Source organism: Myodes glareolus, chromosome 16, assembly GCF_982192425.1.
Source record: "Myodes glareolus chromosome 16, mMyoGla1.1, whole genome shotgun sequence".
NCBI lineage: Eukaryota > Metazoa > Chordata > Mammalia > Rodentia > Cricetidae > Myodes > Myodes glareolus.
The window spans coordinates 47,623,782-47,642,797 of record NC_142041.1 but is presented as its reverse complement, the minus strand read 5'-3'; the positions used below and the strand labels follow the sequence as shown (position 1 = coordinate 47,642,797).

General features: G+C 34.2%; 1 protein-coding gene across 1 annotated transcript in view; it reads right to left on the bottom strand.

The window, feature by feature from the left end:
- Positions 1-2,882: 2,882 nt before the first annotated feature.
- Fut9 (fucosyltransferase 9) overlaps positions 2,883-19,016 on the bottom strand; it is a 203,933-nt gene continuing 187,799 nt past the window's right edge. The window contains exon 3 of the mRNA XM_048420453.3: positions 2,883-14,726. Coding sequence (XP_048276410.1) covers positions 13,639-14,718 — 1,080 coding nt within the window. The 5' untranslated portion in view covers positions 14,719-14,726 and the 3' untranslated portion in view covers positions 2,883-13,638. The remainder of the gene's footprint in view (positions 14,727-19,016) is intronic.

Below are 19,016 nucleotides of genomic sequence, written 5' to 3'. Positions count from 1 at the left end.
AGAAAAAGTGCAGAGAATAAGTGGCTGCCAAGTGTTCAGCCCTAAACATTGAGTTTATTCTGTGCCCTCAAATGCCCAGTGAATATGGAAGAAGGGGTGGAAAGAATCTAAGAGCTGGAGGATGGGGAAAAGGGCTATGAGGTGTTCTCTTTTGGACATGACATGACTGTTTTGTTAATGAAGCCTCACCAGTTGTGGTTACCTAAAAATGACTTACACAGATGGGGCCCATCAACCCTCCTGAGTCTTCAGTCCTGCCATATGACTAGGGGTAGCTAATCATTACTGGAGAGCATTACCATTTTCTTCATTGGTGAACAGTCCAGGCTCAAGCAAATAACTCCCTATTGCTACTTATTTATATAAACAAACATAATTATACATAATGGTTAAAATAAAAATAAAACAAAGAGGAAAGTAAAAAAGGAAGCTAGATGTGAGAATAGGATGCGGACTCAAGAGGAAAAATTCAATAGGAATCGGAGTCTTTCTGAAAAGCCATTGACAAGAACACTGGGACTTGTTTCCTCTGCATATACTGGATTTTTTGGGATCCAGTCTGTTTGTATACTCACCTTCCTGGACCTGGAGGGAGGGGGGAGGAACTTGAACTACCCACAGGGCAGGAAACCCTGACTGCTCTTAGGGATGGAGAGGGAGGCGGGGAGGGAGTGGGGGGAGTGGGAGGGTATTCGGAGGGGGCGAAAATGGAAACTTTTATAATTTATTAAACTTTGAAAAAAATTTTAAAAAAAGATAGAGAAGAAATAAAGACCATTTCCTACCTGGTAAACAGTTCTCACTTTTTCTCCAACTGGGACTCTGTTCCCAAAAGGTTGCCAATGTGCTTATAAAATAATAGTACCAGTTTACTTTATATATGGCAATTCCCAGAGTTTCAGATGGATGTAAATCTTTCTGTTTGTTGTTTGTTTCGGGGTATTTGGCCATGGATTGTAGGTTTTCAAATATTCAACATTTTTCTTGATATCAAGCTACATTCTTTGTGATGAACGCACTTGTACTGTCTACCCAAAGAATGTAATAGTAACTGAATTAATAACACAATGTATTTTAGATAAAATAGATGAAGAGTATTTGGAAAGACTGAAGAAAAGATGGAGTGGAAATACTTGGACTACTATTTATTCTGGTCCTCTTGTAAATCTGCATGGTGTATTAGTTTACTAATTGTGATATTTTTATGATGCTTTGGATCAACTAGGAATCTCCTATATGTTAACCAAGTACTTTAAGGTTGAGCTGTGAGCCTACTTTTTAAGATGAAGAAATAATGAAATGGTGTTCATGAATTTTACAGTTAGAAGAGGGAGATCTGAGAGCTGAACATGAGCAGTCTGTTTCCAGGACTCTGATATTTTGGGCTTCCACATCGTGCTTCCTTTTTCTAAATAAATATACTGTATCTTAATATGCCTTACATTTAGACACAAGAAGGGATACAACATTTATTTTTAAATGATTTACAAGCTTATCAATATGTATTTTGTGGTTTCCAAGTATTGTACATCTGCTCATAAACTTTCAAGAACTTTTGATGTTGCAGTGTAAATCAAAGCAAGGTAAGCCAGTTCCAATCATGAAACCTACTAAACATTTATTAGTTTGTATGTCTGTTTTCATGAATGGGCCCTTAAAATTACAAGAATATATTCTGTCCTTAAGACTTTGCTCAGATCTCCATCGAAAGACTTATATAATTTGCTAACTAAATTCTCACTTCTACAAAACAATAATTTTTCTGTATCCTTTTGCTTTAGAATATGTTGAAATATTTTATATCTGGAATGCATTTTGAATCATAGCATATATTTTTTGAATATATTCTTAAGGATGCTAGGACTTCACCAGCGAGGGAAATTGCCTGGGAAGTGGGTGATATGTGAGGTGTCAATGACAAGACTGCCTTGGAAGTGGGTGACATGGGAGTCATCAGTGGCAGGATGAATTAGAAGGAAATAAGAGTCTAGACAATTTGTGAGGAAGTCAAATATAAAAGAACAAAATGACTTGCTACCAAATCAGGAGTTTACCTAAGAATGGACAAATCCATGAAGAATTTTAGTGTGTGAGTTTCAGGAAGTAGGGCAGAGGAGATTACTGGCTAGCCACACTCTAGTTGAATTTTTCCACTGTCATATTTTCTTATTTATTTATTTCCATTATTAGTGATAGTGTAAATCCTGAATTTCAAAACTTTGAGGAGTTGGTCAGTGCAGGTAAAAATTCTTTGAAATTATGTCAACTTAATTAACTCAATGGCAACAAATCAGAAGAAAAGCGTCATACGTAAGAGATGTCTTATGATCAATTCAACGTAAGGAAAAAGGGTCGAGTTTGCAGTACCAACCAGTACCATTACATAAAGGATGAGAGAAGGGAGATGTGTTGAAATTCTTCCATAGTGGTGTTTATGTCATTAGATGACAAATGGCATTCAGAAGATAAAAGCAGGTATTTGAAAGGAGATGTCCACAGTAGACATATTGAGATTGTAGCTGTTGTTGACTCTGCAGGCCTGAATTAGAAGGCTGAGATGGGGATGTACAGAATCAGAGAATGGAGGTCACAGAAAACAAGGTCTTCAAAGTTAGGATCAGGAAAGAATGAGATTGTTCTGAGTCCCATGCACAAAATTTCAATTATTAATGATTTTGGCTATGGTACTGAATCCATTAAAACAATGCTTAAACAAACCCCATGTGTGCACTGGTTGTTGATATTTGGTTTGCTATCTATAATAAATGTGTAACCTGATAAGTATATTTTAATTCACTATCAGCAAGTCTAGATTTGCATGGGAGTGAAAATAAATTCTGAGCGGATAAATTGAATACAATCATTGCACATAAGCAAAACTATTATACATTTAAATTGAATTATTTTATTTTAAATATTCACATTACAGGAATTAATTAGGCCCAAACAGAACATCATTATTTACACATCTAATAACTCCAGTGTCAAATCAGTGAGGTATTTACACTGAATATCGTAAATGTGATGTAAGAGACTTCTTACATACAGGCTCAAATTCTTTACACATTTATTTTTCCGCATTGGAATCTTTGTGCAGATTATGAAAACCATTAATTACTAAACAGAATTTCACAAAATTGTAGCAATCACATCATAAGAGTTATATGCCTGAAAAGGCATCAATGATCAGGAACATACATGGTAATGACATATTTTAAGGGAAGAAAATTTCAAATGGCAGCTCCGGTTTATTTTATGGAAAGTACAATTTCTCCAAACAGCTGAAAGTACAGATTTCCTATGACATCATGCCTTTCATGGCTTATTAAATATTTACTTAGCTGCCACAAAGTGTTGTTATTTACAGGTGAATTCAATGAAAGGATGCATGCGGTATCAAACTACGAGACCAGATCAGATGCTTGCTGAGTGTTACACACCTACAGTATTGTAAATGGCATATTCATCTTTTCATACTCCTGCAATATCATGAATGAATGATATAGTCATCCCTTCTGTGACAGGACAGGTTGCTCACACTTATGATGCCATGACTGACAAAGTCATCCTCTCTGTGGTGGAACAGGAGGTCTGTTCATCACTTGAGTCAATGCTTTACTTTTGGACTACAGAGGGACTCAACCTCAGGATTTTGACTTGGAATAGTAACTAGAGTCAGTTTTCTTAGCGTTATATTAACTTCATTGGTGCTGTTAAAATTAGACTTGAAAGAAACAATCTGCTGTAAATAAATAAATAAGCAAATACACATATTACTAGGATTTCTTTGCTTTGTTAACATAACAGGAAATCACCTTCCAACATGGTGAAAGTTTATACTGGTAGTTGGAATTACTGAAAGCTATATTCCACCCATTATATGTTATGATAAATGACTGCTCATTATGGAGAGGGAGAGGTTGGTCTACTCATATTACTTGCCTAAAATAAGGCCTTTCAAAAACACATGTTTTTTTTCCCCCTAAAATAAATCAGACCAAACAAACAAAATGCCTCAGCACATCCTTTCCAAAAGGACTTTTGTTTTCAGAGAGAGCTGTGATCTTTCAGCATGTAAAGGCGTGTCTCTGCTGCCAAAATTCAAACTCCTTCTACATTTTGCAAATTACCGAGAAACAAAAGATTTGGTCTACCATTCTCCCATCTCTGTTGTACCAGTTGGTTGTAGTCTGGATAGTCCGTTATTGCTCAAGTATAATGCAGGTCTAACTTAGTGTTTCTCCTTTTTGGCAGTAGTACTGATTTGGCAGTGTTTCAAAAAATGATAAGCTTTCCTTGATTATCCAAAGAGCTGCCAGAATATTGTATTCATATAATGGAACATTGTACAATGACTTTTTCACATGTTCATGCTAGAAACTTTAACTTTCTATGCTGCCACTTGGAAGATTTGCCAGCAAATAATTTTATTTTTTGTAGTTAATTGCTGAAAACCCCAAGAACAAGACTTTTTGGGAAAATTTATAACACTATAATGCAAAGTTGGAAGAAAAACTAAAGCAGGACAGTATTCTGCCTTGTCACAGGGGCTTGTCAGCTCTAAGACTCACAGTTCACTATGTAAATATTGCAAAAGGACTCTTGAAAGAATGCAGATCATGCACACAGATTAAGACAAAGCTTGCATGGTTCATTATAGCATGCATATGTTCCACTTACAAACACAACCTTAATATTATCACAATATTTAACATCTTATTTCAAACATGCATTGGCTACTAAAATAATATTTCAAAGAAAAACTGATGTCTGATATAAAATAATCATGTTATTTCAAGTGTGGAAAAATACTCTACAAAAAAATAAGTAAAAAAGTGATTTCTGATCAATGTATGATTTTTTATCTATAAAATCCTAGATGACTAATTAGTGTGCTTACAACAACCCTGTTGGTTCTGCATCATAATAACACACCCAGGGAAAGTTAATAGCATTAAACAACTGGCACAATGCAATGTAATTTTTATAAGAAATAACATGAACCTATGATCTACACATTTGGCATTAGAGAGCATTTTAAATTTGCTTGAACATGACAATATCGTAGTGCAAATTGCAGTACAATAATAAAACATATAATTGCTTTTAAAGTCGTTTAGGGCTTACTGGTCCTTAGAATTTACATACTGAAAGAATTGGCACATTTTGTTTTAGTGTGATTGCTTTGCCCTTCGTTTCTTGAGTATGAGTCCCTTTATGAAAATGACTTTAACTACTCAAGGCAAGCATCGACTATGGTTTATATGGCAACCTTGACCCAAATCAAGGTGGTAGGCACATACTCTGTTCTTCCTTTCTGGATCTTCACTATAGCATTTTTCTTTAGCAGTACTTTATTCCAAGCTTTATATGGAATGGTCTGCCCCTTTCCTACCAGTTATAGAACATAGTCACCTGGAAGAAAGCATGGAGGAAAAGTCTAGAGTATATGGTAGCCCATATTTCTGATCAGGATTTCTGACCAATGTCCATGTTTATCAAGAGTTTCTTAGGTGAATCTAATGACAGTCTATCACCTTTGGATAACAAACGAGGAACCCGTGGCTCAGAAATACTAGCAAATTACACTATAGTTGCTAAAAGATAAAATGGACTTTGATCATGAGTTTACTTCACATTTTCTTGTTTCTTCTTGATACTCTCTTCTCTCTGAATCATGTAAACCTGGGTCTAAATTTAGACTTGTTAAACTCCTTATTTTGTGTTGTTAAAAAACACTATTTTCTCTCATGCTGGTATAGATACAGAATAAATCACATTACTACTGATAAGATAACTTATTTCCAAAAGTATACTCAGAGCATTTATGAAATGGAGTGTTCTCTTTTACCTTTCACCCCCACAACACCTGCTTTGATTCCTAGGGAATAATATAAAACAACTGGACTCCTATCACATGTGATTTTAAGAAATAGAGAAAGAAATGGAAAAAAAAGCATGTTCCTTGATTCGTTTTTAAAAACAGTGCACTAGAATCTGTGTTAAATTGTGCCTTCTTATAAAGTAGGTGGTTACCAGATTTATGTAGACCATCAATTAGTCTGAACTCAGATCTCGTCATAGTCCATGGAGATACATAATATCCTAATCCACTTGTACATTCCTTTGGTGATCTCACATTGACAAGGATGTCATCTCTAGAATTGTCTCAACTCTAGCCTGAAGGGAGATAGTGAGGGCAGTTTGAAACAGGGCGATGCATTTTTACTTGCATCCATTTGTTGCATAATAAGTAGTCCTGGGTCCAGAATGTTAATCGAGTCTTTGTAAACTATTTTTTTCCAAGCCTGCTTATCTAGCCGCTATGCCCTCATTAATCAAAATGAAATTCAATCATGTGTGGAAAAGTTAGCTTAACATGCTTCTCCAATTTTAGATTATATAGAAATCACCTGTAATCCCCTTTTTTTTTTACTGTGTTTACCACAATAATAGCTCTAGTCACCTCTTATTGTTCATTACATATTCAACTAATTAAAAATATTCATTTGCCAGAGAATTCAGTAAACCAATTCAATCTTTTAGGCTTTCTTTTAAGATATAATATTTCTAGTATCTCTTAAGGAAACACAATTAAAAGATAATTAACATAATATTTTCAATATCACTCTATTTTCATATGAAAATTTTCCTTAAGTGTATTTTTTTGGGCCATTCATTCAATTTAAAAATTTTACATATATATATATATATATATATATATATATATATATATATATATATGCACAGTTGTTATTGTTCATGTCAAACTCCTATTTATCATGCAATTTGTAGGGACTTAATCACAGCCTGACTAAATTATTTCATTTCTGCACCACTGAACAAATTAATTTCTGTTTAATGAGTTTCTATCTTAACATTTTGACTTTTACATTTTCGGTAATCTTTGGGAACGGTAAAAGGAGGCTGGGTTCTCTTGCATATTGCCCTTACTTCGTTCTGTGCCTAAGCCACGGTTGATGTGGAACATTCAGGCAGGTTGTTAGACATTTCTATGAGTGATTTACTCACCAGAAAACTATACTTGAGACTACTTCTGCTATTCTATCCTTGAACTTCAGCTGCATGACCTTCTAAAGAGACAAATTAACATTAATTTAATGATTTCTCAAAACAGTGAAGAAAAAATAAGGTCTGCTTATTTTAGGAGATAGTCTATGTGCTTAGTGAGGCAAACTGTGTCCATCCATCACTGCCACCACCCAGTGACCCTTTCTGTACTCTTTAATTTCAGTAGATGTTACTGTATGCTTCTACACTGCGTTTGTGCATATCTCTTCTATTGGATATTTACCCTTTGGCTTTTTAAAATTTTCAGCAATTCTTGTGAACTGCCAGCTTAACATCAACAGATGTTAGAACTGAAATTTTGATATGTTCCAGATTCTTCTTACCCTCTTTCACAACTGAGGGATATATTAAAGGTAGAACACACACACATACACTTAAATATATGTATATATCATTGTCTATTATTTTAAGTTATTCATTCATTTGTTTTCAAGATAGGCTATAGGTTATGATAGCTATAAAAATCTGAGAGTTAACAGAGGCAAAGAGCTCAAGCACAGCTAGTGAATAACATAACTTGCATTTAATTGTGAATTCATGATTGTGGACAGTCTACAATGTTATAATTGACTGTCATATCCTAACTATCACACAGACTGCTGAAACCCAGCAAAGCAAGTGCTCAGGCATGTACGATGGCTTGTTGGCTGCAAGAGATTCTAATAACTGTCTGCTCTTGGTTTTGTGCTGAAAAAAAAAACTGCATTGAAAAACTAAAGGAGAGAATGAAAAAAAATTCTCCAGGTTTATAGCTGGGAATGGTAAATTGTTTGCCCTAAATCACAGGATTAGCTGAAGAGCGGTACAACTGTGTAAGGCATAATTAGGTATGAGGAACATCTTGAGTTATGAAATATAGTAATACATATCATTATATTTAAGAAGATTGCAAGTGAGCAGTATTTCATGCATTGTTTGAATATAGAATGATTTCTATTTAATAAGCAGAATACAGACTGTTAAAACTGGCAACATGCCAGAATCTTCTAGGGAGTTATTAAAAATATAGACATGGGGCATTAATGCTATATAGTAGTAGGGAGTCCCCAAGGTAGATGTCCGTCAGGCACAGGGTCCTAATAGCATGGTTCCTCCCTTTTTCATTCTTTTTTATTCTAAGTTGAAAAGATTCCAATTGCCTAAAACAGGGACCAGTTGTCATATTATTAGCAAATGTCTCTTACAAACTCTAGATCACATGACGTAGTGACGATTAATTAGTTATGGGTTAAAAGAATAAAATTTCTAAATTTATGCTCACAGTCTTATACAATCAAACTGTCTATTCCTGTTGATGATGAAATGCCTGAGGAGCTTAAACTGACTTCCTGAGTTTTGCATCAATAAATAGTTTTATTATAGTAAGAATTTTAATATTACAGGAAGAATCTGAATTATTTTAGAATAGAGTTCAATATATGGTTGATTTTCTACAGGCAATCAAATTCTCAGAGTGCAGTATGTTACAAAGGACCTAAGAGGAAGGGAATACAGGAGAGAGATTAGTTAATTGAGCACTTGCTACATTGTAAGCTTCAATAAAGAAACAAGATTTATATTCTTTCCATCATTAAAGTAACCAGTTTCATGCTTTAAATACTTATATATTGCTGTAGAGAAATAAAAAGGAATTCTATTTGGAGCATTAACTTCCAAAATATTTCTAGATGGGCAATAAAATTTGGAATTTAAATTTACGCAAATATAAATTCAGGCCCTGTACTAAAGAGCAGGGGTGTTGAAGGAATCCTTACGGACATGGTAGTCCAGAGAGGTTAAGTGACTTTCTCATGGCTACAATTTGTTGCAATTATTGCCTAGGGTAGAATTACTTATATTTCTAGTTTAGCAGTGTGTCTCCCATTTGGACTCTATTAACTGCTTATGAATATGGATGGGTTGAACATGAATTAAAAAGCGGGACCACACTTCAGATAGGAACAGAACTTACCCGTTTTCAAAGTGTTATAAAGTTGCTGGGGTAGAGATGTTCCCAGTTGAAAATCACCTGACTGACTTATGTTTGCAGTACCTTCACAGTACAACAAATGCAATTAGCAAGGGATGAAGGGTAAAACTGCTTTCTCTTCTCACAGTTTGATAATACATGTTTGCTTATCATGGTGCTTCATTTTGTATGGTATTAACATTACCATCTATTTTCTATTAGAAACAGCTGGTGAGTGATTAATATTAAAATAGAATAGAACCAACAAGTTCCAAATATAGTTTAATCTTTTTAGCATTTTATTTCTTTTGAGTTCTTTTATAAAATTTTATCTATTTATATGTTCTGTATTAGTGCTCAATGTACATACCTGCATGTCAGAAGAAGGCATCAGATCCTATTACAGATGGTTGTGAGTTACCATTCTGATTTCTGGGAATTGTTTTCAGGACCTCTGGAACTCCTGCACCTCTTCTGGATTCTCAAAGCATGATAAGAATTTATACAGTTCACTCTCTCTATCCAGGGAGCAATGTGAACAGTAAAGTTAATATAAAAATTATCTCCCTTTGTCTGGAAGAAGCTGGTATTTTGACTACATTAAAAGTATTTTTCATGTCCACTAATTTCACTGATGTAACCATTGATGAGGCATTTATTAGTGACCTGTCCTTCACCAGGAATGACTTACCCTTTAGCTTCTAATGTCTGTTCTATTCACCAGCTTGACTATAAATTTTAATACTTCCTCCCTTGAGATTAGAGTACAGGGCAGGTGATAGACATGAAGTAAAAATACAGAGAGCTAAACTTCATGAAACATTAATCCACACAAATCACTTTTCTGGGTGAGTAGCTGCCTTGAAATCTAGTCTGAAAATAGACCAGTAAATAAAAAAGGTTTCAGTAATTTATTTTCTGTTTTTGTTCCTCCTTTATTTAATCTCTAATTAGAAGAATTTAAAGACTTAGGAAATAATTCCTTAAGTAATCTGTCATATGTTGTGTGATGTCATTCTGTGTATGTGTTGCTTTATTGGTTGATGAATAAAAGAGTTTGGGGCAATGGCTAAACAGAGGGAAGTCAGGCATAAAATCTGAATGAAGATAAAGATAGAGAGTAGATGGAGTCAGGGAGATGCCACATAGTTTCTGAAGGAGGATGCGTTGTAACCTTAGAAATCTTACAGGTAGGTCACAGCCTCATGGCGATACATAGGTTGATAGACATGGGTTAATTAAAGATGCAAGAGCTAGCTAGTAATATGCTAGGGTTATTGGCCAAACAGTGTTGTAACTAATATTGTTTCTATGTGATCATTTGGGTCTAGGCAGTCTTGTACTACAGTCATTTTATACATCAATGCTTTTAGCCCAGGTTTACACACTTTAGGGCTATGCTTTTCACAGTAAGTTGTTGATATTTTCCCACTAAGATTATTTTTTTCATAGTTTCTACCTCAGATGAAGTCATGGCTGTCCTAAAATAAATGACTGTCATGGTTTTTCTTCTTCAAATATGGATCCAGATAGATATAGATAATTCAGTATATGTTCTTATCAGAGAACTTTAATCAATTACATATTCTTACTAATAAAGCCTACAATACTTAACAAATTAAATATTCAGAGCACTGGTTGTAAAGACTTTCTGCACTTGGAATGAAAACTTGTTCATGGCCCTTTTAGAGTCATAGTCTATTCCCAGACATATTATGTGTCTTTATTATAACCAATCGCAAGCCAAGTTGATTGAATCAATCTATCTTTCACATGAGATATCCTTAAAAAACTGTGAGTCACAGGAATTTTTATGAGTGGCCAGTGGCAGATCTTTCCAGTTGTTATTTTTCACTTACACATAGCAAAGTTCACTCTTCCTGCTAATGATCAGCTGCTAAAACAAATCAGAAAAAGTGCCAACACTTAAAGTTTTGTTAACTATATATTCAAAAGGTGAAGTCCCAGAGCTTATCATCCTACATGCCAATGTGATATCCACATTGCAGGAATTGGGACAAATATACAATAAGTTGTAGAAGGGGTGGAGACAAACATGAGATTAACAGCAATAGGATCCTTACATTCTAATCTCTACTATCACTATGTGTGGGGTTTGAATGACTTTCAACATATGTCATGAAAAAATAATGCTCTCTATATAACTAATTCAGATAGAAAGAAGAGTTTAGCTTATGAATATTGTTGTGATTTTCTCTAATTAAAAAGCTGGCTATTGATTGTTCACTTGGAATTGAAAAACTCATTTCTATGGCTTGGATTAGGCTTACAATGTACAGATGCACTAATGAAATACTTGTTGCCTTGGCTTGGTTTATATTTCTGGCATTTATATTGTAGTTTCATTCCAAGAATAAGCTCAAATTCACTGTCAACAGAAGAGACAGCTAGGTGCCTCCAGGTCTCTCAGCGTCCAGTTTAGCAATGATGGATGGAAACACCATTAGATGCTTTCCACCTTTCAGAGAAAATGCTTTCTAAGCTTAGCATTGCATTGCATCTTTAGGTACCCACATTTTATGGATCAAAAAGATAACAAATAAATATAAATGTCTGAAATTAGCTTTTAAACAAATAAATATATGGTAGAGCTTTTAGGACAGTACCCATGTATATGCACTTTTCCTCCATATACATAAAACAATGTGTGGACAGAAGAAATAAATATATGTCAGATCAAATGATGGAAAGAGCTTGCAGCTCCAACACATGCTGAGTAGCAAAACAATTGGATAAATTCATTAGTAGTTTTTTTTTCAGTAAATGAACAATGACTCATACAATCTCCATTAAGAGTTGCACACAATCGAACTTAGAGGAAGCTCTCTTTTACAAGCCCCTTTAAGGCAGTGACAACACGTTTTCATCTTTATTTTTGTGTTATGTTGTTGTGTTTATCTTGTGTATAATTATTTCTGAAAAAAATGAACATGAAACCCCAATTTCTGTTTAATTCTGGAGTATTTGTTCAAATCCTTCCCATGCCAGGAAAGCTCATTCTCACGGGGCACACAACTACCAGCTAACTGAACTAAAATTTATCTTTCCCTGGGATCTATACAGAGAGTGAGTAAATTCTGTTGATTGTAACAGTTAATGGGAAACCTATAGTGAGTCACGAAAGATCCAATTGGATTTCATCAGAACATTACATTTCCTGTAGGTTTTGAGCAGAGTAGAGCACAAGCATTAGGAATCCTTTGGAGAATAATTTTCTGTAAAAGTCTTAGGTATCTGCCTTTTTTTTTCCTAATCTACTTTGTCTGCATACTCCTGTCTACTTCCTCTAGACTTTCAAAAGAGAATTTCTGCAGGCAGCTGAAAGTTCATGGGTAACAAGCCCCCAAATTCAGTGCAATAATAAGCTTATACTGGTTCTGTACAGCCCTGAATAACATAACATATGCTATGCTTGAATAGTTTTAAAAACATAATAAAAAGATAATTTTCAATTAATAGCCATAGACTAGAACTGTTCCTTTATTGAAACAAAGAAAAATTACCCATGATTTTTCAATGCTGTTAATTTATTTAATAAAAATATATTGAGATCCTATTCTGTGTTAGCACTGTCTGTTCCTTGAAAGTTCCCACTTTACTATATTTAATGATATATCTACCAATTGTAATAATTTTGTTTAGGTGTTTTAAACCTTTCAAGTTTTACATGTATTTATTACAGAATATGGAAAAAATACAACTTGTAAATATTGATGCTTTGGAAACTATTTCAAATGGACAACGTAATTAAAATTATATAAACGGCACAATTTATGTATTTTATCTGTATTGCAGATACCATTTTACTTGTTTTATGAGGAAATTGCTTATTTTTGCAAAAATGGCAATGTTAAGGATTTGATAGGGGACAATCAAAGCTTCTCCTAGCTGTTATTAGGCATTAAAAATATCACATAAATTGTATGCCTCCAAATTCTTGGGTATTTTAAGATATTGAGAGTCTGCATTTGCAAAACAACTTAATGAAAATGAATATAAAGTCTAATAACATTTCTGCTTCATATCTTTCTTATTTACTACATGAATAAGTCCGTCTTCACAAATGTGGTAAACAGGTAAAAGCAACATCAGTTATACACAGTGTTCAACTCTGAAGTCGAAGAGATTAAGAATTAAGTGATACTCTAATCCTTCTTTGTTAACATTATGCAAGCTAGAATCTAGACATTATAATCCTTGGTAAAAATCTTTCAAATTTTAGGATATGCATTTTTCCATTTCCCAAACAGATTATAGATCGGGTTGGTGTAGAAACAATTGAATCGTAACCTTACTTTACAGGCAACTATAAAATGTGAAAAAGAATGTTTACAAATAAGAAGGAAGAATAAATTATTTCCAGTGCTCATTATCACATATATACAGGATAATTTAAAACCAAAGGGAGTGATCACTAATTCTGAGCTCTTAAAAATTTCCATCAAAATATACATGTTACTCAATGGAGCGTGAAAAAAATAAACTGTGACGTAAAAACAAAGTGTTTCTCTTCTTATCGTCAGAACTTGAATGGTGTCACATTCAGATATTTCACTAAATGTGAAACTATGAAAACTTTAATTCCAAAACCATTTCTCTAAATTACCAACAGACTTATATTCTTGATGCCTTTTTACGTGATCACAAGCCAGGCAGGCATGCGATTCCCAGAATCGTGGGAGGTTGACAGTGAAATCCTTCCTCCAGTTAAAGTAACTAAGGTACAATTTATTGTTTTTGTCAACTTCCTTTAGGTATTTTGCCAGCTCACTGGGAGAGTTATAATCTTCCACATGAATGAATGAATCAGCTGGAATGTAATTCTCATAGTTTTCCCTAGATGGTCCCAAGACAACGGGTACTGAGCCCGCCAAAAATGCATTGTAAAGCTTTTCTGTGATGTAATCTTTGTGAATTGAATTTTCAAAAGAAAGATAAAATTTACAAGTAGATATAGTGGGAATCAAGTTTTTGTCATTCACGTATTCTCCAAATGCTTGCCCATAGGTGTGGATTTCAATACTCTTGCTCAGCTCATTATAATACTTGACCCTGGCATGCTCGGGGTTCCAGTTACTCACAACCCAGCACACCAGCTTCTCTTTGTTTGGCACTTCAAACACAAAGGGATTTGTGCTCACCGTCAAGAAGCCGTAAGGCACTTGAATATCTGAATCACGGCGATAAGTTAGTGTCAGGTTGAACAAGTGCTCAATCCCACTCTTCTGGGGAGTATGAGTGGGTGACTCTAAGTTCATCCAAATCCATTTCTGAAAGGGTGGCCTCGCCTGCTGAGGTAAATTGGTCAGATCCCAGCTGATGTCTCTGTGGTGTATCAGGACCGCGTGGGACTTGTTGTACAGTGAGCGGTCTGTCGTGAGATGGCATCCGTGGATGTTGAACATCGCTTGGCAGGATGTAAGGTCAAATGTCTGCCCAAACGGCCACACCCAAACCAGAATAGTGGTTTCGTTAAAATAATCCGTTTTTGTGGAGAAGAAATTTTTCATTTTCAGGACAGAACTGGCAGATTCCATTGGACTGAAGACCCAGCTGTTGGTCGGCTTGATGTAAATAAGCAGACATGCCATGAAGCAGACCAGGATGATGCAGACGATTAGAAATGGACGAAGAATGCCTTTGGATGTTGATGTCATAATTTTTTCTGTGGAAAAGAGAAAGATAAGGGAGGATAAAGGTAGGAACAAAAGGAAATACCAAATATAATTTAAGAGAAATAGTAAGACTGTTGTAACCTCTGTGAGAAACAGGTTTCGTGTAGGCACAAAATTGGTTTTAAATAGAAGTTTTCAAGAAACTCTGGCCTAGGAAGAATAAATTAGAATTCAATTTCAGCATTGCTTCAGTGACTCTAAACCTACTCTGATTTTGTTTGTTAAAAAAAACTTACAAAACAGATGACCATAGTAAAAGTCTAACTATATTTATCAATAAGTATTCCTCCATAAGATTTGTAAATATTTTCCAATTGATATATTTGCTTGTTCACAACTATGCTTAAAAAATTTTCTTTTTAAGAAATAGAAATAGCATGAAGTTGGGTGGGTAGGGGATATAGAAAGTGTTGGAGGATGGAAAAGAATATGATAAAAGAGTCTGTGTGAAATCCTCAAAGAGCCAGTAAAAATTAAAAAGAGATAGCTACTTACTTTTGCCATTAGCATGAAGTTAAGAGAATATTAACGTTTTTGAAAAGTTATTATTTGTTTCTGGTAAAAGTATATTCTACCCTTTATATATAAATATATCAAGATATCCATGTGATGAAAATGTAATCTTTGATATTTTCTTTTTGTAAATAATAACAAATCTAGTACTGTTTTCCTCTTTTTATTTATACATTTCACAATTGTCTGACAATTTTGTTTCAATAACCTTGTAGTGAAACAAGTAGGTAGCAGTATTTAACAAGCACACTGTTGTCATTAGAAGAAACTCTCATTGGTCAGATATTAGGGTTTCAAGCTTATCCTTTGGAATGAAATAATATTATTAATAAAATTCTTAAATAAAATTCTTAAAATAAAGACATCATGGAGAAAAACATTATTAATCAACTGAACTTTAATAGCTTGTGCCTAAAGCAATGAGTCATTTGACTTTTTTTGTGTAAGAGTCCTCAAAGGTGTTCTTTTACATTTGTCTCTTTGTGAATATGGAAAATGAATGTCACATGTAATATATTTACAAGATTATTTCTTAGTAGAATTATTACCTGTTCTCTGAAATTCATATTGATTTTTTTTCTCTAAAATCACATCACTCATCAACTTCAGATGTATGACTTATCTTGAAATCTTGATCAAGTATAGGGTATTATAATATAGAATACTCTTACCTAAATTTAGGTGAACATTTGAAAATTCACACACACAAACACATACACACACACAAACACACACACACACACACTTTCTTCACAGCCTTTTAAATAAAATAATGCTGTGTGAGTTATAAAGCTCGATTATGTAAGTATAAAAATTATGGACATTGAATTCTAGAGAATTCCCTGGACAGAATTATTGGAAAAAAATGAAGTTTTCTCTCAAAGTTAGATTCAGTCTTGAAGTCAGTAACCAAAAGAACTGACAAAAAGGGGAATATATACAACATATCTAAGACCTATTAGTTCAATCTTAGTCTACAGAGAGAATTGGGAAGGAATTATAAAGGAAATCTCAATATTTACAAAAAAGTAATATTGCAAGTATTTTTATTCCCAAGTTTATGGTATGTGAGAGAAAAATAGTACTTAGAAGAAAATTACGGGTTTGATAGTTTTCAGGGGATTGATTATTTGATCAGTTCAAGAAGCCCCACAAAAGACTATGTAATAAAGTTAACAAAAAAAAAAACACCAAAAAAGAAAATGAAGAAAATAAGTATAGGCAAACTCACTGATGTTAACAGCTTAAATTTGAGGGGACTGGTAATATCACAATATCTGAAATATTAATAGAAAGATTAATCAAGACAGAAAAGAAGAAATCTGGGTTAAATATCAAAAGGGTAAGTAATGATTAATTTAATGCAGATTAAAATTAGAAATAGTTATTTAGTTATTTTACTAATATAATTAAAGGACTTGATAAAATAAATGATTATGATTTGAGTTTATTGGTATAAAAAAATTCCATTGAAAACAGAATTTTTCAAGGCCTGGAATTTATGAATAACAATTGAGATTAAACAATAGACCTAGAGAGCACAAAAGGACTGAGATCAGGAATTCATTAAATTGAAATTTGCTGTGATAACTCTTTTGAATGCTGTGAATATATGTTGCTCTTGTTGGCTGACAATAAAAGCTACTTTGGCCTATAGCAAAGCAGAATACAGCTAGGCAAGAAAGAAAAATGTGGCAAAACACAGATAAAAAGAAATGGGTTCATTTAAATATAAGAGCTAGTTAGTAAAAAGCCTGAATTATAGGCCAAAAGATTTGTAATTAATATGAAGCCTCTGTGATTTAGAAGCAACTGTAGAAGAGGAAGAACAGAGAAACCTACTTTACAGAGATTGTTATCGTATTTTTTTTAAAAGGAACCATTTTAGAAAACATAAAATTAAGGAAAAGTGATTTAATTATTTATTATATTAGTTAAGTTATAATCTTGTTAAAAATATATCTGAAAAGATATTTTAAAAGGTCAATTTCAGTTAGAAATACACACAAAGCTAAAAGCTTTAGCAAAAAGAGATTTGTAAATATCAAAGAATGCATTGCAGAAGAAGTTTATGGACGTCAATTTACATGGAGTCAACACCCATTTAACTGTTTGAAGAAATTTTCATGAAAGTCATGCTAACCCACACTAACATGCTATCCTGTGTATAATCGCATCAGAGCTGCTCCCTCTGTAAGATCGGGTTACAGTTATGACAGCCACTATTCAATAACTGCCTATTCAGCGGGGACTGTTCCAGGTTTGCATGGGCCATTTCTGCCAGTCCTTGTAGAACAGTTGTGGAGAAGGCCGTTGTTGCCGCTTCTTTACAGATGATCAAATAGGGGCAGAGGTACATCTTACAAGTAACTAGTTTAACCACTGAGTTGTTTTCTATAGTGCACACCAAGCAAAATAATACATCAATAAACTATTTGTATTATGCAATTATTACTTCTGAGACTGATCTAAGACCTTACACTCACTCACAAACATCAACATATCACCTCATATTACCATTTTACTAAGAAATACACTGAGGCACAAAATGGCTAATGAGCAGCTGGCACAAGGTTAGTCAGTCAAGAAAGTTCAGAGCACACTTTCCAGTGCAGGCTGCTGGCTGCAGGGAATGAACTCTTGGTCGTGTTTCACAATCTACAGTTTTGTTCACTGCAGGCAGAATCTGCAATCATTTTAGCAATACCAGAGTGAGCCCCTTGATAGGCTTTGCTTTCTTCATTGATACAGCATTGCCCTCTGTGTAGAATAGGTGCTTAATAATTGTTCCTGAGTCATGTGAATAAATGAATAAACTACAGTGCTTCACACACGTGTAAGGTGCCGTGCTAGGCACTACAAACACAAACTATGGCATGAGTGTGAATTTGTGTTTACTTGTTTTCTCTACAAATGCAGCACATGGTTGTGTCGACAGTGAAAAACACTGAGGCTCATAGGAAGCATCTGGGGAAAATCTTGTATGGGATTTTTCTCCTGTCTCAATGTTAGTATGCATGCAGTTGATTCTCCTTTCTTTATTAAAAAAAATGATTTGGTCACAAGGCAGAACACAGCACTACTTTCGCTATGTGTTCTTTGATTTCCCTGTGTCCTGGGCTTTTTGTATTGCTTGCTCTTCTCTTTACACCCTCTACCACTAATTCTTCACTGCCGTCAGGGTCAATTACTAAATGATGGCCCAGTCATCCAATAAGGCGTCCATTCACAGAGACTGTCACAAAGCTTAACCTCATAGGGCCAAGCTGATGCTCCTTTGACAGGAACAGTTTCACTTACTCCTCATAACGGAAATTCAGGTGAAAACTCAACATGTATTGATCTATCAATCAAGTCAACCTACTTTTTTAAAGCCTCGAAGCAGAGTTGCTATATAGCTTGCTCCCGCAACAGCAATGAATTCACAAAATAAGGGGAATTGTAGCCATAAATCAGATAATTGAAACTTTTCAGTTATTCTGAATGGCTTTATGGTGTGTGGGAGATGACAAAGATTTACTATTTAAAGAAAAGAACAGAATTCTTTGGTGAAAATAATGCTTACTAAGATTTTGTGTAGGAAAATATTGTCCATTGAGAAACTAATCCTATTTTTCAATATTGCCCTAATACATGATTTAAAAAGTGGAAGGGAATTTAAAATGAAAAGCATTGTGATTTGCAAATGATAGATGCATTTTCAGATGGTTATTATGCAGAGAAATGAGAAAGCAAGGAAGTTGGGAATCTTCAAATGCTTGAGATTC